General features: G+C 35.0%; 1 protein-coding gene and 1 long non-coding RNA gene across 4 annotated transcripts; one reads left to right on the top strand and one right to left on the bottom strand.

Annotated features, from left to right (window-relative positions):
* The first annotated feature begins 240 nt into the window (after positions 1-240).
* Positions 241-27,210, top strand: LOC129805793 (uncharacterized). Of its 3 annotated transcripts, none has more exons than XR_008752122.1 (5): positions 241-369; positions 18,886-19,819; positions 19,877-20,517; positions 24,674-26,859; positions 26,952-27,210. XR_008752122.1 is itself a non-coding variant. In XM_055853946.1 (4 exons), exons 2-4 carry the CDS (start codon positions 18,937-18,939, stop codon positions 26,783-26,785), a joined length of 3,636 nt encoding a protein of 1,211 aa, XP_055709921.1. In that variant the 5' UTR covers positions 256-369; positions 18,886-18,936; the 3' UTR covers positions 26,786-27,210. The 3 variants fall into 3 exon arrangements, 1 of the variants encoding a protein (XP_055709921.1); XR_008752123.1 differs by having other exon boundaries at positions 250-369; positions 18,895-19,819; XM_055853946.1 differs by having other exon boundaries at positions 256-369; positions 24,674-27,210.
* On the bottom strand, positions 12,596-13,721 carry LOC129805794 (uncharacterized). Its single transcript, XR_008752124.1, has 2 exons — positions 13,541-13,721; positions 12,596-13,447 (listed from the first exon to the last, which is right to left on the bottom strand). It is a non-coding gene; the product is annotated as an uncharacterized LOC129805794 (long non-coding RNA).
* Positions 27,211-27,859: the final 649 nt, after the last annotated feature.

The raw sequence follows: 27,859 nt of genomic DNA, 5'->3' as shown, positions 1-27,859 counted from the left end.
TTAGTTGAGACTCATTGGTTATCACATGATAAAGCAAATTTATAATGGGTATAATATACCATAAAATATGTTTTAATTTATTGATATTGTGTCATCGGAGTGTCAATATTTGCTAAAATGGTTATGTAAATGTCTCTATATGATAAAATTCTTCTTCTATTTGCAGTAATTTAAATAGGAATTAAATTAACGGACGCCACTGAATTTCACTGATAAAGTGACAGCCCGAGGGGACAAATTGTCAGATGATGGAGAGTGACAATATGGCGATTTATTTTCAGACGTGTTGACGTTTCGTCTTGAGTTTTCTTGTTAAATTCGTAGTGAAAAAGTGCGTGAAAGTTCAGTGGAGTTGCTGAAAAATATCTGGTAAATCATCCTCAATTATTTGCATATCATACTATGGTAAAAATCTTATGCTATTGGTGATTAATGTGCAGTTGATTCTGTGGCATATGTTTACTGGAATAGAATATCTGCTGGGTTAGGGGGGAAAAGTGGCCAGAAACTGTGGAAAAATTCATCACGACGTATGCAAAATAATCGATAGAGTATATTGTATTGGGTTGATTGTTAGGGTTGATGGTAGTTCTTGTGACTTTCACCCCCTATTGCTGTCTCCCACAGTTCTAACACACAATTTTTATGCTCAGACCAAATGAAGTATGTGACACAACAATTGCGATATGTTTCCGTTGCCATAGAAATTCTTCCATTTCTCACCCTTTTTGCCATCAGTTTGAGCAATCTCTTGCCCAATTTTCTACCCCCAAAACCATACCATTTGGTACGTTGAAAAATCTCCCGCCAAAAACATCTTTGATCTCTGAGCGCGCGTTTTGGGCTTCAAATCATGTAAGATCTCTCTCAATCTGGGCAAAATATAGACTGGCCAAGAAGCGAGAGAGAATGAGAGAGAGAGTTTTAAAGGCCTGCGTTTTACATTTGGACGGTCTCTTGTGATTTCCGGCCACAGAGCAATTACTATTATTAATTATGTATTTCTGATTAATGGGTCAACCCAGTGTAAAGTGCCTCCCCAAACTGCCCTGAACACTTTGGTATGTGGTGCCTCGAGACGAACAGTGAACTGAAAAGTGAAAAGTGAGAAATGATACCAAAAAGTGGCTTTTGTGGTTTTTCCACACTCCCATAATACTCTGGGTTGTTTCAGAACGCACCGGGAAAAAAAATCTCCACTAATGTGCGTTATCATTGGTTATAATAGCAAACAAGTGTTTCATAAATTTTTCAACCAATGTCACACACTAAAAATGTTTTAATTGCAATCTCTGTTAGTTTTCTTTTTTTTCTGCTCTTCAACTTTATGTTACCATGTGGGGAAAATTCTCAGGGTGGCGTTAAATACGCTACATATCAACTAACAATCATGCAAAACACTGTGGAACAATACTCGTATTTTGCAAAGTATTAAAGGATCTTCTTAAATTGCTTTAAGAAAAAATAAATAAGAAGATTTGTCGAGTTTGGTCAAAAGCCCAAAGTCTAATGAGGTGATTTCATCAAAAGAGGTGTCACAGCATTAAAGTTCTACCGTCGCTTTAACAGTGTTCACTAGCAGACCTATGGCATTGTCCTCATGAATTCGAATATTTCGCAAAATATTACACTCATATATTTATTCAACCATCTCTTATTGGTATGATATTTACAGCATAAATGTTTTGGATATTCCTGAGTCCGAAAATGATCAGTAGGGTTCAGCCGCAAGACGTTTCAAGTATAAGGTGGGCCAAATCGAACTGCCAGTGACGTAGATACTTTTACCCAACTGGTACAGTGCAGTGTTGACAAATCAGATTTGTCAAACATTTGTAATAGAAAATAATGTCCAACGCACAATAACTTTTGTTTTGTAAACATGTTTTTGACATTTCAATGAGAGTGAATGAGATCTAGATCTAGTCATCTCGCTCATGCCAAACGCACAATAACTTTTGTTTAATAAACATGTTTTTGACATTTCTAAGAGAGTGAGTGAGATCTAGATCTAGTCATCTCGCTCATTCTCATGGTAAATTTTCAAAACATGTTTACGAACAAAAGTTATTGTGCGCTGGTCATCATTCTCACAGGAAATTTTGAAAACATGTTTACAAACAAAAGTTATTGTGCGCTGGTCATAAGAGTCGAATAATTTTGCAAAGATTAATTAATTTTCTTTATAAATAAAAATAAGTTTATTGTTCTTCTGCTAATAAACTTCAAATAAGTATAGTATGATAAATTTTGATCTAAAAAAAACACTTTTTTACTAATATGACCACATATAATTAAATGGTATGATATTAAAACTGCCTAGGATAAAATATCGTCCATATTATGCCATTAAACATCAATAATTTCTCATCAACAACATCTTAGTCAATTTTCAATTTTGTTAAGATTTTTGAAAAATTATAGACCACATCGAAAAAAAATCACAGCGTTCTAGTGAAGGCTAGCGGTACTGGCCAATCCAATATAGGGGAAACTGGGGCACCACCAAACACGGGGTACCACCAAACACTGCGATTTTTTAATCAGATATTCTACTTCTGAGCACAAGGCCTATGGGAATTTATAGGCATTATAGGGATGCTTGTCCACTGAAGAATTGGTCGAGATAGTCCAAGTAGTTTAGATATGAAAATTAGTGTTTGGTGCTACCCCGTGTTTAGTGGTGCCCCAGTTTCCCCCTATGGAGTTGTGGAGCGCCACAATTCTCTTTTTACGTCGCATTTTATAGTTTCTATATCGATAAAATGGGTTTTCAACAATTTTTTTGTTAAACCTTTGTCGTAAAGTAGTACTGAAAGAACCATAAGTTGAGAATTCAAATGTCACCTTAAATTTCTTTTCTGAATTGCTCTTGACAGTTAAATAAAATTGTTTAAAAAAACTCATACATACCTGATACATACGTAAAGATATCAATTTTAGAGGAAAGTATATTGATATGTGTGATCGAATTCTCGCTAAAGTGTTGGAAAAAAAACTTAATAAAATAGCTTTTCTTAATAAAATAAATGAAAACTCATTTTAAGATTTTTCTTGTTTTTTCTTAGTTTAATACAAAATAAAAAATGAGGAAATCTTAATGGGGAAATGGATTTATGAGTTCTTAGAACTGTTGCAGAAGTCTTACGAAATTAATGTTTGCTTTTTGTTTAGAATGTCTGATTTCGGCATTTTATATAAATTTGGTATTCTACGTGATTTATATGCTTTGAATTCTGTGCTATTTTATTTATTCTGAGTTTTCCAAAGAACATATATTATTACTGAATGTTCTGACAAATTTGTGATTTGCTTATATCGTGTATGGTCTGCCGGGTTTTGTGGAAATAATTTTTATCCAGTGGAATTTTGTAGCAAAAAAGTATGAGAAAAACAGAAATAACATCAAATATTAGTTTAATTGATTAGAATAGTCATAACTGTTAACAATTAAACTAATAATTTTGATATATTCCCAACATTTTATAGAAATGTATTCGCATGAGAGTTTTGGCGCGAGTCACGAACAGATGATTTTTAACATAACCTCCAAAAAGTGTCTACGTCATCACTAGCCCGATGTGGCCATCTGGCCCACTTTATTACTTTGTTATTTGTTTTTATTCATCTTGGCTCAGCCGGGCGATAACCCGCAGTGCCAAAATTTTCTGTTTGGAATACCGTTTAGTTTGGTTTCATTTTCTATTTAAGCTAATAACTTTTTGCTACGACACTTCTGATTCCATAACTTTTTTGAAAAAATAAAAAATAAAAAAACGGTTTTAAATTGTGACTAGTCGATTTCTGATATATACAGACTGACTAATACATTGAGTACTTATTAAGCACTTAATATGTACTTAATTTAACGCTTTTGCTTGACTTTCCGTAGTTGTAGGAAAACAAACTAGGGTGGAGTCATCACTTATGGACGTTATACACTTATGGACAGTAGGGCGTTTCAACTATGAAAAAAATTTTTTGGCACTTTTCTCACGGTGCTGTATTTGATGAGACAAGAAAGTTTTTCTTCTACGACCATATGATCAGACGCTGTTTAGAGGTGGCTAAACGACCCTCTCTGTAGTGTAAAATCCGGTAAAATCAGAAATTTGTTCTACAGAGAGGGTCGTTCAGCCACTTCTAAAAAGCGTCTGATCATATGGTCGTAGAAGAAAAACTTTCTTGTCTAATCAAATACAGCACCCTGAGAATAGTGCCAAAAATTTTTTTCCTAGTTGAAACGCCCTAATGGACAGCTTGCAAAAATCATAAGTTTTTACCTAAAACAGATTTCGAAAAACTACAAAATTGTTAATCACAACATAAACTAAAAATTTTATGATTTTTTGAAATCAATTTTAGGTAAAAACTTAAGATTTTTTTTTTTTGGTTTTGATTATTTTTGCGAATTTATCACATAAAAACTTTTAAATTCGTCATATGACATTGTCATACTGTTACAGAATTCCCCTAATGGAGGGGAATTTTGTAATTTTTATGACATTGTCACATGACAATGTTACAATTACAGAATCATTTTATCGAAAAAGGGCTCTTGGTCATGTGATTCGAATGAAATTTGTCAAATGGCCTTGCCAGAGTGTTACAGAATTTTCTTACTAGACACAAGTCATTTTTATTAAAATCAGTATTTTCAAAATTGGTCAAATTTATAAGGGAATTCGAACTCGGGACATTCACATCAATAGCGAATATTCTACCACTTGACCCATTGGGTGCCCACTGCCCACATTTCGTGACCTCTTTTTTAATTCAAGCATTTTCCTTTTCAATATTTTTCAAATATTTTAAAAACCATAAGACCGTTTAATTTAAAATCCCCTTGGGTGCTTTGAATACTTAAAGTGTATTAAATCCCTAATGGATTCTAAATTAAATTGTGTCGAAGATTAAAAGTAATTTCGTTAAGAGCAATTATTTAATTGCCGGCGATATAAATTATTCAAAAGGATACCATAATTTTCTCTCAGTGAAGCACTTCCTTCTCATGTTTTGAAAGGTATGTATCATATAGCGGGGAGCATAATATGTTACTCCGAGGTAAAATCCATAGAAGAAAAACACAATTCACTTTTTGCCCCTTTTATTCATTTACTGCTCTAAACTCAAATAAAAAATAAAATATTAATATCACGTAGATGTCCATAGGCCATCATGTTTGTCTAATATTATGGTTGATTCTTGGTTGTTACTTACTCCCAACTTGATTGTAAAAGCACAAATATTTAAATAAATTGATTTCTTTTATTTTAATAAATTTATAAAAAATATTTTTCTAATTCATCACTACTTTGCTTTTTTGGGTGTATAATCCATAAAAACAAGATCATTTTTTTTTAAATAACACTTTGTGCTTCTATCTTTAAATCAAGTTTAGGCTAGTTAAAAATTAAAAGTACATCACATCTCATTGTATCTCAATGTTCGCACACTGCAAAGTTTTGCCTCTTTACTACTTTATTTTCTTCACTGTACATTTCACTTTTTGAACATTTGATCGATCCATTGATTGAAAATTCTATTCGTGTTGTGGTTAAAGAGTTGGAGTCAGGGTGTGCTTGTCGGGGGCAATTCTTGGGGAAATCCCCTGCTGGAGTAACATGATCTCCCCCAGGAAAATATTGGGAAGTGACGATATGCTTGAGTTTTGTACCTAGTTTTTGTAAAACATTTCCCAGAATGTCTGGTTGGTGTTCTCTTGAATGATTACATCTCAAAAAAAAATCGTTGTAAAAATAGTGAACAAAATTTGTCTGTTTGTGGTACCATATTTCAATTTTTTTAATCGTTGTTTGTTTAAGTAATTAAAATTGTTTTTCTTTACCGACCGTATAGTTATATTATTCTTTTTGTGATTTTTTTATTGTGAATATTGTTAGGGAAACACCTGTGAAATTGGGATTTTCTCTTGTGGAACTGAGACATATCATAATGTAATTTAGCTTCTCAATCTGTTTGTGCACCTAAATTATATCACGATAAGGCTCAATTTTATATAAAAGAAGATGAAAATCCCAATTTGAGAGGTACCCCACTTTCAAAGGTGCCCCACTTTCCCCTATAGTCCTCTTTAGTTAATTACACTCTAGACATTAAATAATAACCGAACGTTTAGATTTTTTCACTCTGAATTTTATGATATTCTTTATTCTTCATATGATTAAAATGATTCAGACTTATCTATTTAATGAAAACATTTACAGAAACTCATTTCAAAACATAAATAAATATAGTTAAATAATTTTCAATAATATTAAAAATAAGTAGGAAGTTGAGAGGAATTTTGAGCTATTGATGCTAAGGACAATTTATGACGTGTCACCCGAGAACCGAAAGTCGAACACAGTTTCTTACTAATTTAAAAATATTATTTAAAGAAAACGTTACTTTTACCTAATAATATTGTTTCCACCGTTTCTCACAATTTCGACCAATTTCGACTTATAGAATTTGTCTTGTTTTTTTTTTAATCAGAATGCTTCAACAAACGTAACAGACAATTTTTATTGTTGCGAGTTTAGTTTTAAATGGTGACGGTAAAAGTTTGTGGTTAATATAATTTTTCTCTTAATGCTAACAGCTATTCTATCTCCAGAATTCTATTCATAAGCAAACGGAATTATAAATAAGATTAATTATAAATAAGAAGACAAAAGTCTTCTAGAAATTTGTGTGCCTGATATAGCACAAAGTGCAATATCTTCATATAATATTTATTGATTTTATAACAATATTCGAAAGAGAAAAAATGTAATAAACACCTCTTAAAGGTTCCTAACAACACACTTAAAAGAAGTAACAAAAATCGTAGATGCGAGTAATTTTGCAACCCTGCTCATCGTAAACTTTTCTTAAATTCTACTGCTTAAGAATGGTACAAAGACTATAAAAGGGAACTTAAAGTTGTTCTAAAGAGCATTTTTACGTTCTAGAATTAAAGAAAAGCTTACTAAAAAACAGGGGTGCAAAATCAGCGGTGTCTACGGAACTTTCAGTTTTTATTAAAAAATTTACATTTATACCCAAGGGAATAATCAAAATCGAAATCGATACTTCTGTTTTGTGATTCTGAATATTTCTATTTTCCAATTTCTCTAATTTTCAATGTTACCGTATATAAGCATTAATGGGAATCCACTGGAGTTTGCTCAATATCCTTTCTAAGAAAAACTATAACACTCCACTATCTACACAGTAAAAAAATGTGTAAAATTTTACTACTATAATAGTGCAAAATCTACCATTTTACTTGATTAATTTAAAAATGTTAAAAAAATACACAATATTTTGGTAATTTATTGTCACGTGATTGAAAATTCCCACTATTACGGTTCAAAAATTTTCAACAATGTTGTTTAATTTATAAATGTGTAAAATTTTAACATTATAATAGTGTGAAATTGGATAAATTAATTAATAGCGATTTGGGTAACATATTATAGTCATATTTTTTTAAAAATGTTTCGTAGTATAAAAATGTTGAAAAAATCTAAAAATTAGCACTATTATAGTTTTATCATAATTTTTCACACTATTATAGTGTGAAGCCTTATGTATTTCAATCAAAGTTGTTGAATTTTTTAACAAAAGTTGTCGAATTTTGAGACAAAAGATTTTGAGTTTTTAAACAAAAGTTGTGTAAAAATTGTTGAATTTCCATTTAGGACTTATACTTCAGTCGAGATGCTTTTCATTGGGCAAAAGTCATATAGAACATCAAATATTTATAAGCATAATAAGTGTATCGTGAAGATCAGAGCATCATATGTAATAATTTCGCATTAGGGGGGATCCCGAGTACAGGAAAAAAGCATTAGAAATGTCTAAAAAGGCAAAAAATCAAAATCTTTGAAATGAAATGAAAATTCAACAATAACAGAATTCAACAATTTTTAAGTTTACACATAGAAATTCAACAATTTTCAAATTCAACAATTCCAAATTCAGCATTTTGAAATTCAACAACTTTAAATTAAACAATTTTAAATTAAACACTTTTTCCAAATTTAACACTATAATAGTGGTGTGAAAGATTACACACTATAATAGTGTAATTTTTTTACTGTGTAACTCTACCCCTGACTAATTCTGCCCCGAACTTCTCTATATGCAATATATCTAAAATTTCATACACTTATCTTATTGATAACAAAAGGTTTCTCGCAGGTATTACTTACCGTTTGTCCACTATAAATTTTGTTATGCGTAGACAAATAAATAGAAGGATATTATTGAGTGATTTTCTCAATATTCGTCTTTTTTAAAGAGACTGTGATACAATTTGACTCTCTTAGAAAATATAAATGGTGAAGTTTAACATTGCTTTCTTTCTCAGGATTTGAACAATAAAATCGTTCGAAATACAAATAGCATAGGATTGAAATAATAAGCGTCAAACTTTTATCGATATCATAAATATTAAATTTAAAGAAAAAGAAATAAAATGCCACTGAAAGTGTTTGATATCTTCGAAGGAAAGTCGTGGGAAAATCCATTTGAAATGTAATTCAGTCTGTTGTTTATTTTCCTCTTGACCGCACCAATTTTAAGCAATCAAACAACAAAATGTATCAATTAAAACAAGTCTTGGTTAAGTGGTCGAGGAAGTATCAATTTAGTAGAAGTTACTTTGCTCTTTCGGCATTTGCTTCTGTCTCAGGGCGCATATCCACCTTATTTCACTGCTGAATATGTTGAAATAGTACGTGAGGCATTACAATATTGTTCCATTTGAGACACAGACAGCTAAACCCACTGAATGACTGACAAGACGATCTACATTGTGACCCACAAAATATTTTTATATAAACTCATATATACAGTACGCATATTTATGTTCAATGCCCCACTCCATTCATTGTGCAGAGTAGACAATTATTCAGAGTGGCCCCTAAGTTCAATTATCCAATTGTCGATCGATTTTGTGCGCGCAGTTGCTTGAGTTCCGTCTCTTTTTCTCTATATGCCACTTTCCGGCCTTATCAGTTAGGGGCTTTTGCACCTGGAGACGTGCAATTGTTGAGGAAGACCACAGAAAAGGCCAAAAACGTGCCACCTCTTATCAGTTCACCAAAAAAAAAGATAGACAAAGGAATTGTCTAAAACTTTTGCTCTGAAAATTCGCAGAATCTAACTTATAAACTTTTAATTGCTGAAAATACTATTGATAAAAGGCACAGTGCATGAAACTTTTGTGTAAAGTTTTCATTTGACATTTCTCGAAAGTACGTCGTGGAATTATTTTTCATGTCTGAATATGTTTTGCAAATTTTCCATTTGGGCATTTTATCGAGTAACATCGTAGGACTTAAATTATTCTTTTTAACCGTTTCTCAAGGTTAAAGGTTAAATAGCCCTAGAGAGAATATCTTTTAACCATAATTGGAACATGCTTCGATTGATTTGAAAGGTCTTTGATTCCCCAAACAATTCCAAACCGCTTTCAAGCAGTTTGATTGGGTTTAAATCCGATTGTTGATTCAGTTGTTGATTCCATTGCTCGAACTTCACAGGGACGGCAATTATAATTCCTTGATACCTTGAAATTTCCCCTTGGAAACCGTTTTTAACCTATTTTAACGAATTTTACGATTACCAAATAATCACGCTCTTTATTTATCCGTTTGCCCGTCTAGAGACCAAACGGTTAGACAGAGAGACTTCGGACCTTCAAGGGACGCTTGGAATTTGTCAACGGGAAGGTGGGGCTACATTGAAAACGTATTTTTTTCGTTTATTTCTTATGGAAATTGAACTGTAAGACAAAATAATTGTGGATTTAATGTAATTTACTACTAGGCTCAGCTTCGTATACGAAAAAAATGATTTTTTTTCACAGCCAACTACAAACACGACTATAGTTTTTCTTTCAGCAGTACCTTAAACCGTTTAAGGACGATTGGCTCATTGGTCATCAAAAAATGAAATTAGACCAATGCAAAATGGCTATCTCAAGTGACATAAGGCACTTAATAGGTCAAGTGGTAAAGCACTCGCTCTATGATGCAAGTGTCCCAGGTTCGAATCCCCTTTAGGTCACTAGAAATTTTTCTGGCGTTAAAGGTCTTCGAGTTGCATCCAGTGAGCTTCACTGCACTTGATTTCACGGGCATAGGACTGACCACCTCATCCCGTACAAGAAAAAATAATAATGCATGTCTAGAAATCTCCTTGCGAGAAGGCCTTGTTCCTTGTTTAAGTTATTATTCCTTTAACAAACATAAGAATTCATTTTCTAACCCCTATTTTTGACTTTCTCGTCCTTAAATAGTCAAAACCATATTTTTTTGATATAAAGTGATACATCGTTTTCGTTGCAAATTTCGAACAAAACTGTTGGGATGACTTTATGTTAATAAACTGGAGTTACTTATGCCAGGTTTTCAAGATTTACGGATGAAAAATCCTGGAGAGTAAATTTTTTAAAAAAATTGTATTAGGCAGTACAGGTTTTAAACTGAAGGTTTGGCACAGTTTCCGAATGTCTCAAAATCCTCAATAAAAACCAATTTTAATGATTTTTCGAAATCTAATGGATCATTTACCCTTACTACCCAATTCTAAGTGCAAATTTTCTTAATAATCTATGGCGAAACCTTAAATTTGAAGCCCGTGTAATGTTCATTGGAAAGGTTCTCGAGTCTTAAACCCTTGCTGAAACCAGTTTTAATCAGTTGTAAACCAATTATTGAGTACTATCCGAAATTTAAACATGTTTTGAAGCCATTTATGAATTAATTTCAAAAGTTGTCAACCAATAAAACTAAAACATTCTTAACTAATGTCGAAAAATCAAACTTATAAGAACAATTCATTCTTCGTAAGCTTAAACCGAAAAACAACTTTTTTCATTTAAAATATTTGTATGTTGCAAACTCTGGCATTAAAGCCACAAATTCAAGCATTGAGCAAAGTTGAAAAGCATTGGTACTTAATTAAGGCATATCGTAAAATTTTTATTTTTTTTATGGAAAAAATGGAAAATTTCATAAGCATATATAGTGGAAATTTTTACTATAATTTTTGCGACAGAAACGTCTCGATTCGAATTAAGGCGTTTGCTGTATTTTAGAGGCAGAGCACTAATTAGAACCACGGTGACCGCCTCATAAGTTATACAAGCAAACTTTAAATATGCTTGATTTTATATCGTCTTTATAGAATTCTATAAGTTGAGACGAATTAGAAAACACTAAATTTCACAATTTCCAGAAAGGAAATCGGGAAAGAATTAAACAATGAAATGTGTTATAGTATTATGGTAAAGGAATAAATGTGTAAAACCTTTATTCACTCAATGGGGCACTCAATGGGTCAAGTGGTAGAGTATTCGCTCTATGATACAAGTGTCCCGGGTTCGAATCACCTTTAGGTCACCAGGAATTTTTCTGGCATTAGGGTGGAATCACCAGTTCTCGCCAGTGCCCCACTTCTCGCCACTTACATTGAAATCGGTATTTTTCGCAATTTATAAAATAAATGAGTCGCAATTTTTTTGTATTGTTTCTGCTTCTACGCATAGAATCGAAAAATAATAATTATTCGTTTTGGATTCACGATTTTGATCACTTTTTAGAGCAATATTTTAAGCAAGTGCATCGAATCCAACATCTCTTACCAAATGTACTAAGTGTCGTCAAATTTTCATCAGGCCAAAAATACCTATTTGGGTAAATAATTTGTCTATTGAATATTTAATTGCACTTGTGGAATACATAAAATTTGTATTTAGTCAATTAATATTTCATTTTATATTATTTTTGTATAAAAATGAGACATGACGAGAAGTGGTAATATTCTGGAATTGATTTTACCACCTGTCGCCATATCTTTTCAATAGGCGACGCTAACTTCACTTCGTACATTCTCAGTTGTCAAATCTGCATTGTTTACTTTCTGCAAAAGCCCGATAATTTGATTTCTCAAATAAAAGTGAAGAAAAATCATTTAAAGAGAGTAATAATAAAGTGATCACAAGGAAAGAGAAATGGTGAATGTATTCTTTTCATAGCATTGCCTAAAATAACCGAGTGTGGTTCTTTTCAAGTGGGTGGCGAGAAGTGGTTACAAATTTTACAAAACTGGCGAAAAGTGGTAAAAAGTGGCGACGAAATGGTTATTTTTGCATTATTAATAAAAATCAGTTTTTTAAGTAGTCCAGCGTTATGTTCTAGGATTATTGTTTTCACGTATCTAGAACCAATACATCTAAGTAACTTTGTGTCAAATTTGACTTATCTTGTAACAAGGATTCAAAAGTTATGATTAAATGAATTTAATTTTTTCCTAAACATGGCGATAGCCGGTTATTCCACCCTAAAGGTCTTCGAATTGCATCCAGTGAGTTTCACTGCACTTGATTCCACGGGGCATGGGACTGACAACCCCATACCTGTATAAGAAAAAAAAATAATGGATGTCCTGAACTCCCCTTGTGTGAAGGCCTAGTTCCTCTATGGAACGTTGTACTACCATTATTATATATTATATATTATTTATTCAACCAAAAAGCATAAATCGTTCTACTCACTATTGGGTTCCGGTATTACTTGTGGCCTGTCTATACTTATGGCCTCATCGCAATTTTTGTTAAAAAATAATTCCGGAAACCAAAAAAAATGTGATGTTATTATAAAATATCAAATATTTTTAATTTTGAGGTTTTTCGAAATTATTTTGTGAAATTTTTTTTTGTAAAAAAGAGGCCACAATAATGCCGCCACCCTAATACTTATTATTTTCATTTAGGCTTCTTTCTTTGCAAATTGTACGCAAATAATTATTTTTTCAGAAATAGTGTCTTTTATGTGAAGATAAGAATGCATTATGATGTCATAGGGATGCCAATGTAATCTTTGAAGTGATTCGTAACGTTTTTAATCAAAAAATTAAATTGTTCTAAATTTGGAGAGTAATACAGATGGTTCAGGCACAACTTTTTGTTCAGAAAAATTTCATGAAATCAAAATTAATCTCCCTTTCTTTCTCAAGCGTTTTGTATATATCTATCTCATTCTTTTGCACTCTTCTTCTTCATATGAACATCATACCAAATTGAATTTAGTTCAATCCATTTTTGAGTTTGAAGGAATGACTTATTTCAAGGTTTTGAGAAAGAAAAGGATGTAAATTTTGGTTTCATGAAATTTTTCTGTACTAAAATTTTTATCTGAGCCACTGCATTCAAAAATTTTTTTTATCAAAGTAACTGTGAATGTTTTTGACCTTTCTTATCTTTTATAATTCATGAATTTAAATGCCTTGATTTCGTGAAGGTGTGATTTACCAGTTGAAAGCCTCCCACAATGATTGTCGTTTTTGTATACACTGGTGGCTCTCAATGAAATTTCCCCGACAATTGTAAGTTTAAAAAAAAATATAAAAAATTGTTGTACATGTCGCTTCCACGCAATGTTCGTGATAGCTGAAATTAATAAAAATGACATGAGTGAAATGGCATTTGGACGTGGACATAATTTTAATCGCTATAAATAATTAAATTATATTAATAATGTACCTGCATCCAGAGCAACTGGATATAATGTTGACGTTGCTAATTGAGATTGTATGGAATTCACTGTGCAATTTTTACCGGAAATATTTATGTTCGTAGTTGCAGAAGAGAGAGTGAAAACTGTACGATGAATTTTTGAGCATCAATTGAAATTCCACGTGGTACTGGAGCGACAAAAGACCCAGAAATCTTATCACACTGTCAATAGAATGGGGCAATGTGTCGCTTCAAATAATAATTAACATTATTTGTTCTAGCCTTCCAATGTCTGGATTTTCTCTGGTCGTCTCCCTCTATCGTGACTTTTTTTTTGCGATAAATTATTGCCACAGAGAACATGAGAAAATATCAGAAAGTAGTTGATAGTGGTAATAAATAATCATTGCCTTCAATCACAACCACCAGTGATAAATCCTCTCTACATAAAATATTGCTCAAATATTTGAGTATTTCTCTACCACCTAAATGGTATTCAGAGTGTGAAAATTTGTCTCCAGCCGCAAGAATCTGCCCAAGATGGAAAGATGACAAAGAATTCTTTTCTTTTATTACACGCTAATTCATAACATTTCTTCATCACTGACATTGTAGCGGATTGAAAAGTCAGTCAGTAGAAAATTGTATGCAGAAAAATAACGAAATGTCGCACGATTTTTTATGTGTATTTTGGAGGGGATTTTAAGTAACATTTTTCTTAGCAATATAACTATATAAATTTTAGAGTTTGTGTTCTTTCTTCTGGATGTACTATACATCAATATTTTTAAACGTTATGGTATCTAGGAGTAATAAGGAACTGCAATATATCGGAACCTGGGATAAATGGAAAACTTCAAAATTCGATAAGAACGTAACAAATTTCTTTACAAATAGCCTTTATGAACTTCCTGAAACGTTCATAGTTTTAGAATATTCGTATGGATTCTTGTTAGTAACAATGTCCATTGACAGTTTCCCACGTTTCCCATATGATCCTACAAAACGCAGAGAATTGTCTTCTTCTTTTTTTGGTTTTGAATACATGAACGATATACTACATATTTCTCACTGCCTGTACTGATCCTAAGCTCGAAGTTCTTTCTATTATAGGAAGGGTCCCGGTCAAAATCCCGAAAGCTAAAACCCCGAAAGCCAAAATCCCGAAAGCCAAAACCCCGAAAGCCAAAATCCCGAAAGCCAAAATCCCGAAAGACAAAATCCCGAATTCTTAAAAGTGTTATAGCTACTCTGACGATTGCACCCACGACTGCTGGATGCAAAGGGAAATCTTCTGTGTCTTGGGAAATTATTCTAAACATTTTCCTCCATATAATTTTATCCCTTTCACGATTTTAAACATTCGGGACATGGCTTTCGGGATTTTGACTGCCACCGATAGGAAGAACTATACTTAAAGATTAATTTTGTTAACATACTATTTTTTGAATTTCTTTTACTGCTCGAACTTCACAAAAAGAGCAGTATACACAATCCTTCGGTCTTTTCACTCCTTGAAATTTCCACTTCCTCCTCCCTTGGAAAATATATTTATGTTTTAGACAATATAAAAGAAATGATGTCACGCTGTTTGTTTGTCTGTCCGTTCGGTTGTTGCGTACAGTCCAAACGATTAGAGATAGAGATAGACGCAGGGATAGAGATTTGGAACCTTCGATGGATTTTCTCACCTATAAGTCGACCCAAAGATCGTTAATATGCTCCTCATTTCCTTCTCACTCCAACCATATATCCCAAAACCAAATTTTTTGGGAATCTCACCCGATTTTTTTTTTCATTTTTGGATATTTAAGAATTGCCTAACCGGATCTTTCGTTCATAAACAAAAATATCATTCAATCATTCCTAATACTGGTTTTTCAAAATTAAAGGTTAAAAAAGCTCTAGGGGAATCTAGGCAGGCTTTGCACGTGTGAGCTTTCGAACGATGCGAATTTTATCTTTATTTCCAAAGATTTGGTTCCGCATTTCTTAGCCATAAGTTAAGTATTTATGAACCTTATCTTCATTGTAAAAATAGGCAGCCAAGCCCTTCTATCCTAGACGCTAGGATCACAAATAAAAAATTGGCCAAAAATGAGTAATTTTGATGGAGCACATTTTATTTGATTTCTCATATTTAAACTAATTTCTTAAAAAAATCACTTACACAATGGATGAAGACTATACTTGAGATGATATTTACGTAATAATTTTTTGCATCGGAGGGAAATTATTTTTACGGGGCGGAAAATTCTTAAGTACTACACTGTGTGTGGTTTCAAACACTGAATGTGGGAGCATTCGCACATCCATCAGACAACTCCAGCTTAAAAATCATAACCTCACTAAAGCCTCATAAGCTACAGTGAGAGATTCGTTGTCATATCCTCTTCGACAGGCGTATAGTCTCCTTCCCATCTCCATGAAACGACGGTTATTGACAGTGTGAACTGTGTGAACATGTTCATAGTCGATTTTTCGATATTCATTTGGAAGAAAAAACAGTGCTCCAGAAAATGTAAAAAGGTGTTTTGAAGATCTTCTTTTAGTGCAGTGATAGTTTCAGCGGGTTCACGGGGGTACATAACAATCGGAATTTTTTTTTTTACATAAGATAAAATTTATTTCGAGAAAAAAAGCAATGACGAATCCAAACCCCCATCGTGTGAACGCTGCCCCCGGGGGCAAGAATCGCACAAATCGTCATATTTTTTTTTCATTTTCCTGTCCAGGAAAAACCAACAATTCTGTGATAGTGAACTAAGCATGCAGTTTAGTCAGAAAAAAGTCATGAATATGAAGCACGAAAAAATGTGCGAAGGCTACCTACGTTCCCCTAGTTATGTTTGGGTTCTTTGAAAAGGGTTTGGAATTTCCGATAAAACTGAACCGGTTCCAAATCAATTTTTATCATTAATTTAATTATAGTACTTCTAAGATATTTTGGGCGATTTTTTTGAGTAATTTATCCCGTTAAATAAATCGGTTGTGAACCAGTAAACGGTAAATGATGCGCAAGTACTTTTAAGGTAGTGTCTAATGCCCTAGATACTCTTACGAATTAAGCCGAGAGATGGTTTTTCGTATTGTAATAAAAAAAGGATCTGATTACATTTCCAGCAGTTTCCGACTAATCCTTTTTTCGGCTTAAACCGAGAAGTGGTTTACTTAGTTATTTACTGATCGTTGATCTTACTGATTAGCTTTGTTACTGATTGGTATTTAGTCAAAATGTCAAAATATTATTTGTATTACAAATAATTACGTTGAGCAGTCTCTCGGTAAAAGTCATAAGTGTATCTAGGTAGGGCATCAGGCACGAGTTCGAGCATTTCGCAAAACTGGAACGCTTTTCCATCCCTTCTTCAATGATCTTTTTCCAAATCATGTTTTGTGTGACTTTTTGATATTCTGTACAGTACAATTACTAGATATTATTAAAGTAAGTTTTCCCTAATAAAACCATTAAGGGTTTGCAATTAGGGCATGTTGCAGAGCACTTAATCTATGAAGTAAATGTCATTGTTTCGAATTTTGTTTAGGACACCTGTATTGATTCTGGAATTTAAAGTTTTTGAATTTCATTTCCTACATTTTATTTCGCTGGGCATCGAACAGACGATCAGGCACTATTGTTCTTTTATTTTAGTAATAAATTATAAAACCTGTCTGTAAATATCGCTTTCATAAATGCGTTGTTCTTTGCCAGATTTGTAATTGACTATTAAAATTAATTAAGCACAGGTCTTATTACAATTATAGCTCTTGTGATTCAAAGTATCCCTAGACTTTATATAAAATCATAGTTTAGGCAATATGTTTGCTCGTCGACTGGATTAACAATAATCGAACAGGTCATACGCTTCAGACAGATTTTGTTATAAATACTAGGGGAATGTAGGCATGGTTCGCACGGAGTGAACCTTCAAACGATGCTAATTTTCTCTTTGTTTGCAAAGAGCTAGGTCGTTACGTCTTAGTCATACGATAGTTCATTATTAACCTCATAAGACGAGATGAGAAATGGTAAACCAGTTCTTTGCCAACAAAGAGAAAATTCGCATCGTTTGAAAGTTCACTCTGTGCGAATCATGCCCACATTCCCCTAATAGTTGTCAATGAATTTTGAACATTTTGTATTTATTCATTTTCAACCACTTATCCCTATTGGAGTCGCGGGCCCATTAATCCAAGTTTAACAGCCCACGCCTGTCGATCCTCCGCCACTTCAGAAAGATGTTCGGGTTCGATCCCAAGGCGCTTCCACGCAAAATCCTGAATTTTATTCAGTCACCTTGTCCTAGTTCTGCCCCGAGATCGAGGTCTCCTCATAATGGCTTGCATAGCTTTTCTCGCTTTTCTGGGTAATCTTTCCTTTTGTATTAGAAATCATATTAATTATCAACCCTTTTGTAAAAAATGTATGCAGAAGCACAAATAAAAGAGACAGAAAAAATACAAAATCATCGATATGGAAACCATAGTGAGAATGCACAACTCAAACCCGAGGGAAAACATTTAGCATGATTGACGAAGGTGGTAAGACTGAAACCTTATGTCACATCGCTCATGAGGTGAAGATGCTAATGAGAATTCTATAGGTTTAGCGGTTTTTCTTTATTATCGCAATAACTTGATTGAGTACTAATTTTCGTTGGTTCGAGAGAGTGATTTTGTCTCTATTGTGGGAATTCTTTATGTTTAGGTGACATATTGGTGTAAATGATAAAGAACACTGACCTGAGGAACAGAAGCCCTCACGGGGAGTTAGTCACTGCTTTTTCTTGTAACTGTTCTACACTGTATTTCTTGACGATAGAACATTCTATGAAGTATTTCGATGTCTGCGAGAGTGGAACTCGTAGAAGAATGACGAAATGAATTTTTGTTAAAAACTATATTAACGCATCACGTCTTGAGGTAATTTACATCATTTATTCTTTCGTATTTGACTTGTTTATAAACGAAATTTTCTCTGGATGCCATCTCTTCTGGCTACTCACAGTTTATTCTTGTGATATTGGGCAAATGAGTGGGAAGGGTGGTTGGAGCTTGGTTGAATAGTATTGCAATAGAACATTTTATATTGCTTTTATGGGTTGATAGATGAAAAATGGGAATAAAGTGTTGGGGAATGAGGAAAAACGGCATAATTTTTCATTAGTTCTTGATGTGATTGAGTGATAAAAAAGTTCACGTTTTTAGAAGCGTGCACCTTGTATATGAAAAAATAGAGTATATAATTTTTTTCGCCCTCCATCCAACCAAGGTTAATATCATCAGGTGGACAATAACTTTCACAATTAACGTGCTTTTTTTCGATGTGCCTTTTCTTGTTACATGTTTTGCGTTCACGGTCAAATTTTAAGGAGTAATAGCACGCAGAATAGATGAATTTCTGATGACTGTGTAAGGAGAAAATGGACCATCATGGCTATTATCCGGATGTGAATACATATTCCGGTGCAACGGGTGAAATTGGTCAGCAGTTGCCTCATCAGCAGCAACAACAAGCCACAGTATATCCCGTGCCGCATCACCATCATCAGGCCTACCAGCAGCCACTACAGCAATCACAGTCCAGCCAGCAGATCCAGTCGACGCAGCTGTATCATCAGAAAAATGTCCAGCAGATGCACTATGGTGTCTCGTCGCCACTCCATCGAAAGCACGACGTCCTTGATACCTACAGTGCCAACGGCGAGAGTTTGCTCAATTATTCTGTGAACAGTGGTGAATGTCCAAGTGTTCCAATAGCCCAATGTGGCGTGGATTACTCTTCTGTTCAGTACGCTAAAAGCGGCGTAGAACAGAGTCCCACCTACTACTACCCCAAAGTCCAAGCTGGATACGACAACACTTACGGCGGTTACCAAAACTATCAACACAATTCAGCAGCAACAACACCCAATTACGCCAATGCCTCCTCCTCATCATCCAGTCCAATTGTCCTCAGTGAATATCCAGACTCTCCCAAGAACCATGTTCCCAATGCCTATGGCGGTACCATTAAGTACAATGGCTACCAAGTAGCAGGAGGATACAAAAACCCACCGGCAGCCCCAGTTGCACCAAACCAATGGACGTCTCCTGGTCAGACGGCTCCAGCACCTCCAGCCAAAGACATGAGACATGCATACGGAGTAGTTCCGGTTCGGCATCCCTTCGACGATTCATACAGTCGAACAGCGGTGTACATGCGTCCGGGAAATCATCCCTACATGTCTCAGGAATATGCCTGCACTGAGAAATATCCATCCAATTACTACAATCCCGCCAATCCATACAAACCCGCGAGTAATGGTAAGTCAGGAATAAACATCAACTCTGTTCAAGATTTTCAAAGGTTCTTTTTTATAGGAAAATATCCAGTTGTCGTTGGATCTACTCCACGGGCCGTGCGATCGATGATACAGCAAACAGGAGAAGCTCCAGTTCCGCATCCTTACTACAATGTCATGCGACCGGGAAATGGGTATCAGCAGCCGACTAGTCAGGTGTACAATCGTCCAGCCGCACATCATGTACCCCAAAAGGAGGTATACGTGGAAAATGGCATTTTTGAAGACCCCTACGGAGCTAAAGTCAACTACAACACGCTTCCGAAGTACATTCCGCAGTATGAAGACTACCATCATCATCACCATCATCACTCCACCAATCAAATACAGCAGCCGGCCATGAGGAATTCTGTGATTCCTGCAAACTATCAGACATCCAAAATTGTGTATCAGGGCTCGAGGAATGCCAATGAAATGTGCTATTCGAATGCATATCAAGGAAGCTATCCGGTCAACCAGACTACGTCGCAGCAACCAAATCGTGGATACTACGAGACGCAACAGCAGACCGAAAAGTCCTACATTGATCTGGAGGAGCAGATAAACAGCTCGAAGATCCTGAAAACCAGCAGACCCCAGATGTCAGATTACTACCAGGCGTCTCACTACCAGTATTTGGGTCATCATGCACAGGTTGCAGATCCAGCAACATCCTGTCAGGTAAGCCTTTTACCATGTACGTCAGAAATATTGAGCACTTATAAAATTCTTATTAAGAACTTTATAAGTTCTTGATTCAATTAGGGGAAAGTACTCTGCCTTCGAACGTTCTTGCCTTTGAATAATGTGAATTTTCCTATATTTTTTCCTAAGAAATAAAAAAGCGCTTCCCTGCCAGAAGCGACAATAAAATCCCTAAGTACTTAACTAAGGCCTTTGTGAAAGTACTTTATTAAGTAGTTTGTATTAAAGACATGAAAAATACTTTCGCTAAGTACCTAATTAAGTACCTTTGAGTAAGTGCTTTTTAAGTGGTTCCTTTACGGCTATGCAGTCAAATTCCTCAATTATAAGGCCGGCTTCAGACTAGAGGTTTAGCCCAGTTCCCGAATGTCTCAAAATTTTAAATTGCGAGCAATTTTATTGCTTTTTGAGAGCCTAATAGGTCATTTGTCCTTAATAATCCAATCCTAAGTTAAATTTTTCCAAAAACTCGTAATTGATAAAAAAAAAATTAGAGTAGTTAAGCCATATAGCTAAACCTTAGGTCGGAAGCCCGTATATACGTTTGGGAGATGTAGATTACATTTCTCTATCCTTAAATGTGAGCAATATTAATACTTTTTGGCAATTTACCCTGCCGGAAAGCAAGTTGAGGGACCGAAAAAAGGTTTTAAGAGAATTTGGGACAAATAAAGATCTTTGAATTAAACTTACCAAATAAAATTGTAAATTACCTACAATGTTTTAGTCGTATTACACTCTTTTCCATTAGGTGTCACTAGGGGCGTAACGACTAGGAAGGGGGGGGCAGAAGTGCATTGCCCCCCTAACCTGCCACTGCCCCCCCCCCCCTTGAGCAGGCCAATGCGTCTATCTCAAAATTTACGCAAATTGTCTGTTGTTCTTCTGTAAAACCAAAACGGTAAAATATTGCCATATTTTCGTGAAAAATAAAGAGTTTTAATAAATGTACTGGTTATTTGTTATTCATGGTCTAATGTTTGAAGTATATATGCGGAGTTTTGATACAAATATTGAATATGATATTCATTTCAACTCATAGGTAATAACAGAATAATGCATCAAATTACTAAAATATTCTTAACAGATTGGAAATTAAGCAGGTCCTCGTTTAAGGGGTTACATTGGTCTCTCAGGTCAAAACATAGGCCTTTTTTCTGACAATAATTTATTGTGTAGAAAATATTTAGGAAATTCCAACTTTTGGGATATGAAAGAGTAACTTTAGAACAAAATTTTAAAAAAATAGGAAAATTTTGAAAATTCGACCATTGGTAGCTGATTTTCGGAACCATTCCTCAAAAAAAAACAGACCTTGCGGTAGTCAGGACTTCTCCCAGTAGGTTTATCTAAAATCAAAAAAACCAAATATACTCTGTTAGAGGATTAGTTGGACCCGTGGATGAAGGAAGGATTTTTGAAAAAAAAAAATTGGATTTTTGGCAAAAGTTTTTGTAAAAAAGTGTCAATTTTACCCTATTTGTAAAAATAATATTTGTGAAAATGGTTCTGATCAAAGGAAGTGCAAATCCTTCATTCAGACACTAGATAATACTTCTCAAAATAAGTATGTAAAATTTCAGAAAGATCGGTTGAGTAGACTCTGAGTAATCTTGACTACAGGACTGTAATGCCCAACGCACAATAATTTTTGTTTAGTAAACATATTGTTAACATTTCAATGAGAGTGAGTGAGATCTAGATCTAGTCATCTCGCTCATTCTCATGGGAAATTTTGAAAGCATGTTTACAAACAAAAGTTATTGTGCGCTGGTCATAAAACGCTGTTTTGACTTGTGTTTTGAGAAAAACGCGTTTGAATTTTTACAACAATATACGAGCGCGGGTGGAATGCATAACTAAAACTGATCTACCGCCGATAATTTTATTCCGATTGACTTGAAATTTTCAGAAAATATTTTTCAAATGTTATACTATAGAATAAAAAAAATAAAAAAAAATTTTTTTTGACCTGAGAGACCCATGTAACCCCTTAAGGGAATGCAAAAAAGACTATGTTTTCTTAAACTATAGCTTCATTAATTTATTAAGGCTTCATTAAGTGTGTGATCTTTAAAAATATACTATTTTTAAAGTTATCAAAGCAATTCATTTCAAGTTTCAAAGCAATTTATCAATAAAAATAAATAAATTTATGAATCCGAGAACGCCTTTGTAAAATATAATATATTAAAAAAAAACTTTTTTAAATTTGCCTCTATTTTCTTTTTCTTCTACTTGTAAGGAGCAATTTTCGTCGAAAACTGTTCTTTTAAAGGATTTTTTGTACATTTCGTCTTGGAAGAAAAACTGTCAATTTCCTAAACAAAAAAAATGTAAATCACTGCCAATAATGTGTAGACAACCTTAAGAGAAAATATACCATAATTTTGTACGGAAAATGTATGGGAATGCTCCACCCTGTTATAACTCCATTTTGAGGATGTGAGCCTGAATTAAAATGGCAAGAAAATTAATTTTTGATTGGCTAAATCGATAGATAAACTAACTAAGAATATTACCACAAAAATTATAGAAGCCAATTCGAAGTGTTTTCGAAAATACAGAGACAAAACCCAAGGACTGCCAAGTAAATTTGCATGTGTTTGAGCGAACATCAAAATTTTTTAAACACGTGAAAAGAAGTTCCGATTTCAAAACTTTCTCTAGTTTCTCTAAATTTAAATGTGAAATAAAATTGAAAATTATTTTAATTTTTCTGCATAAGAATCACATTAGCGAATAATCACAAGATTCACGACGAGGCGTTCTAGTTAAGTACTTTAGACAGCCATTTTGTATTTTTTTTTCGAAATAATAAGGACATGATCGTGTCCTTCTCGTCTAAAAGAATCTCGTAAAACCAAAAAAAAGAACAATTTTTGGTCTCCTAATTTAAACTCTCCGCTAAAAACATTGTGAATTCAGGATGAATATATCTGAAAAAATTTGAAACCTAAAAAAAAATTGCCACCCCCACTCTCCGTGAGCAAAATTCGTTCCTACGCCCCTGTGTGTCACTATTTTCGGTTGGTATATGCCTTAATTAAGGACTTAATGAGTACTTTTTAAGAACTTACTTTATACACTTATAAAACTATGAAGGAATACTTAAATCCTAACAGATTTTATATACTAAATGGAGAAATGCTCAAATAAACTTATATATAGAATATTACTGCTCGAATTCCACGGAGAGAGCAGTATATTATAATCCCTGGATTTTAAGTTATATACATATATTTTGACTCCTTCCTTACCCCCCAAGGAGTCGTATTTTGGTAGAATTTTGGAAATCTGAAGTTTCGAGTTATTTGGCGTCACGCTGTTTGTCCGTCTGTTTGTACTGTTTGTTCGTCCGGCTGTCATCAGCTCTAGAGGCCAAACGGTTAAAGATAGCGTCTTGGGATCTAAGGGGGACTCCCCCATAAGTCGACCCAAGGGTCGTTAAGATGTCCCTCATTTTCCCCCATCCCTACCCTTCCCTTCCAAAACCATGTTTTTTTTGGGATTTCTCGAAAACGCGTCGTGTGATTTTTTTATTTTCTGGATATGTTTTAAAGATTACCCAGGCGGATATTTCGTCCTTACACGAAAATACTGTTGAATCATTCCTAATAACGGTTTTTCATGGTCAAAAGTTAAAAAGACACTAGAGAGCGCATTTATCAAGCGAATGGGGTCATGTTTGGGATCGTTGGAAAGGTCTTGGAATTTCCGACATAACTGAACCGGTTTCAATCAGTTCTGAATCGATAATGAACCGGTTATTTACCGATAAGTAATTTTTGTTCGAATATAATTTTTATTACTCTTTAAAGTATTTTGTGGAATCTATTGAATGATTTATGATTCGATTCAAATCGGTTGAGTAACGGGTAAACGGTAAATGATGCCAAAGTATTTTCGAGGTATAGCATCTATGTCACGAGTTCGAGCATTTTGCAAAGCCTGGGACGCTTTGCCACCCCTTTTCTAATAATAATATTAATGAGTCGTTAACCTTGAAGCACTTAAGGAAGCTCAGAGCTTTTGTTCAATGAACTGAAAACAGAAGCATCGAACTTTGGTGTATAAATATAAATTGCTACACTATTAAATGTTTCATGGTGCAATTTTTGGGCATTTGCAGGTGCCGCTTAAAAAGACTAATGTGCGAGACTTCCTGTCATCGTGGAATGAGGATGAGGAGGAGGAGAACAAGCAGAGTCACGAACACAATCGTTCGGCGGAAATGAATAGCAGCGGTGTAAATTGTAGCTATGGGAATACAATCTACGATATGAGCAGACCAAAGGAATTTGACACGGAAGGTAATCCTCGAATCCACGTGGGCATCACCATTGACAACAACACCACAAATCAGAGTATCAATCTCCCAGATATTATCATTGACATTGAGAAACCAAAGATGATGTCATCGGAAGATAATTCCTTGTTGGTGAATTCGGAGAAATTGTATGTGCTGGAATCTATTGATGTACCCATATCTGAACTCAACAAATACAAACACCTCAGCGTTGTGAATAAATTGCCTGAGAATATTGTTCACTTTGCTGCAAATGGAGAACCAGAAGGAGATGGAAAGGACTTTTCTGCTAGCGTTGAGAGTTCCCTCAAGTTCATTGAAGAGATTGAGTCAAATCACGAAAACTACTTCAAGAGTGACTTTGAGATGAATGTGGAGTACGATGAGAAGGATACTGAGCAGGTGAAGGAACCTGCACAGCCAGTGAATCAGCCTGAGAGGAAAGAGTCTGTGATTGTGGCAAATGGAGAGGCTGAGAAGACACCACTTGAGAGCACAAAGAAGTCCAAGAGGAAGAAGAAGAGACGATCTTCTAGTCTGGGTGTTAATAGTGTTGAATGTTACCCAATTGTGCCTCCCAAGAAGGTCAAGAGCCTGCAGAAGCTATGCATTTCAGTGATAAATTCCAAAGATTTCCGAAAATCCTACGAGAAGTACTTGACATGCAAACGGAAAAAAGTCATTCCGCAGGTGAAGAAGAAGGAACGGATTTATCGCTACACCAGACGATACTGCAGACGTGTACCGAGCTTAAAGGAGCTCTGTGAGAGACAATTCATCTCAATCAGGCAACCACTGAGCCTCAAGGAGATCTGTGAATCTTTCATCTGCAGCCACAGGAACCTCTTTGCTCTGGAGGAAGTTCCACGAGTCCCAAGACTGAGTGATCTCTGTGAGGATGTCCTCAAGCTGAATAACTTTATCATCAATCTGGATGACTTTAGTGAGGTTCCGGATGGTACAAATATTTGCTTTGATTTTATGATCTCCACAGCAGGTCAGGAACTTCTGCCTCAACCCGTCAGCCCAGTTACTCTCCTTCAACCTGTGCAGACTGAACAGACTCTCCTGGACATGGATGCCAATTACTTCTCTGACACCGAATCTTATCGCTTGTTTGATCTCTGTGAGAGCAACCATATTCAGTCCGAGGAGATAATACCAGTGGATGTGGCCAGGGATCGCAAGGAGAAGCTCTGTGAGTACCTGCGATCAAAGTACATCCAAAAACCGCAACACGAAAGGCTCTATGTGGTGAAGAAGATGATTAGGAAGTACTTCTACTATCAGCGTTACTCACGAATTCTCCTGAACATTCATCGTCGGGAACGAATGTCTCTAGGCATTGATCAACCCGTGCAAAGGAAGCGTCTGAAGATTGAGACGAAACGCGATGGTCAAACGAAGAAAATTCCAAAAGACCACAAAAACTCCCTCAACAATAACTACAGTCCAAAGAAGAGCTCGAGCGAGGGAGATGGAAGGGATAGGAGACCAAAGGAGAGACACAACAAAAGTGAAAGTCCTCCCTTGACTAATCAGAAGAGAAGAAGCTCTTCTGAATCTCATCGTGTTGCCAAAGATCTCAAACGCCAAGAGCCCAATGTGTCTACAAAGCGAAAAGCCGAGCAGGATCTCCGAAAAGGTCATAAAAAACTCAATTTTGACGAAATGCTGCTCAATGCGGACTCCTACTACAAAAAGACTATCGGAAGGATGAAATCCTGCTCAAGAGATTCAGATACAAGTAGTACCAGTAGCGAAGGAAGTAGCTCTAGCAATTCAACCAGCTCAAGCAGTAGAAGCTCATCGACCTCGTCGTCCTCCACGTCAAGCTCCACATCATCATCGTCTGACCGATCCGGAACTCGTTCCCCTTTTGTCAAACTCGAAAGGAGTGTCCTCATCGATAAACTGGGCAAAATGTATACGTAACATTGTGCAAAGGCTGCTTTTCTCCTGGCAAAAAAAAAGTAAATCTTCTGGTTACTGCTCGAGGTACTCCCCTGGTAAGTGAGAATGATAAGAGTACAAATATTCCCTGTGCGGTAACAAAAAAAAAGTGATTTAGTACAAAAATTATGACTTTTCCGCTCAACAGACAAAATCGAGCCTTATCCCTCGAGCAGCTCCACTTGCGGAATCCTAAATCAAAAAATCAAAGACATAGAGAAAACCCTGAGAATACCAAAATGTGCAATTATTTTATTCAAAGAACTCTTTACCATCTCATCCTACAAAAGATGATTTATTGTTTTCTGTTTAGCATTTTTTTTTGTTATGGTGCTCTTCACTTCACTAAAATCAAAAGAAAACTACAATTATTTAAGTTTACATAGAAGTACAGTCTTGTGATAAAATTGATGGTGCAAGTATTTTTTTATTATGGTTCATCAGGTCTGCATTTTATAGGATAGTGTCAAGTTTGAATTGTAATATTTTTATTAGAAATTGATTTTTTATTCCTTCTACTTAAGGAGTATTGCTTAGAACCTTTGTAAGCCCCAGACTTGCCGACTGCCAAACCCGGCGGGCATTTGACCTTTTGACATCCTTTGATGTCACCTTATCATCCATGGAGATGGCCTACCCCTGTGTGTTATGATGGGACAACATCATGGCATGACCACTTTCCTCCCTCTTGCACGCATACGCGATTAGGGTTTGACACCCCTGGACTTTAGCGACGATCGCTAATAGAGCGAGAGTATTAATTAAGAGACGGACGAGAGAGAGAGTTAGTTAGTTAGTGACTAGACTCGGATGAGTAAGGACGTGCTGCGTGCAGACCAGAGGGAGGATCTGGTTGAAAGAGGGGAACGGGTGGTAGGTTTAAATCTCGTCCCTGACCCCCTTTCTAATATTTCTAAGATCCTAATAATTCCTTTTGGTACGCGGGTGAAATTCTGACTGAAGAAAGTTTACACCTTGTAGACAGTATATCGTCTTTATTTACTCTAAAATCATTCTTAATACATTTAAAAATGAACAAAAATGTAGACATGGCTT

The sequence above is a fragment of the Phlebotomus papatasi genome, chromosome 3, assembly GCF_024763615.1.
Source record: "Phlebotomus papatasi isolate M1 chromosome 3, Ppap_2.1, whole genome shotgun sequence".
Classification (NCBI taxonomy): Eukaryota; Metazoa; Arthropoda; class Insecta; order Diptera; family Psychodidae; genus Phlebotomus; species Phlebotomus papatasi.
The sequence above is the reverse complement of the archived record's forward strand: the minus strand, read 5'-3'. Positions and strand labels throughout refer to the sequence as shown.

Coding starts and splice junctions, on each gene's coding strand:
- LOC129805793 (XM_055853946.1), top strand. CDS start 18,937: ATGGACCATCATGGCTATTATCCGGATGTGAATACATATTCCGGTGCA. Junction 19,820..19,876: donor ATACAAACCCGCGAGTAATG/GTAAGTCAGGAA, acceptor TCTTTTTTATAG/GAAAATATCCAGTTGTCGTT. Junction 20,518..24,673: donor ATCCAGCAACATCCTGTCAG/GTAAGCCTTTTA, acceptor GGGCATTTGCAG/GTGCCGCTTAAAAAGACTAA.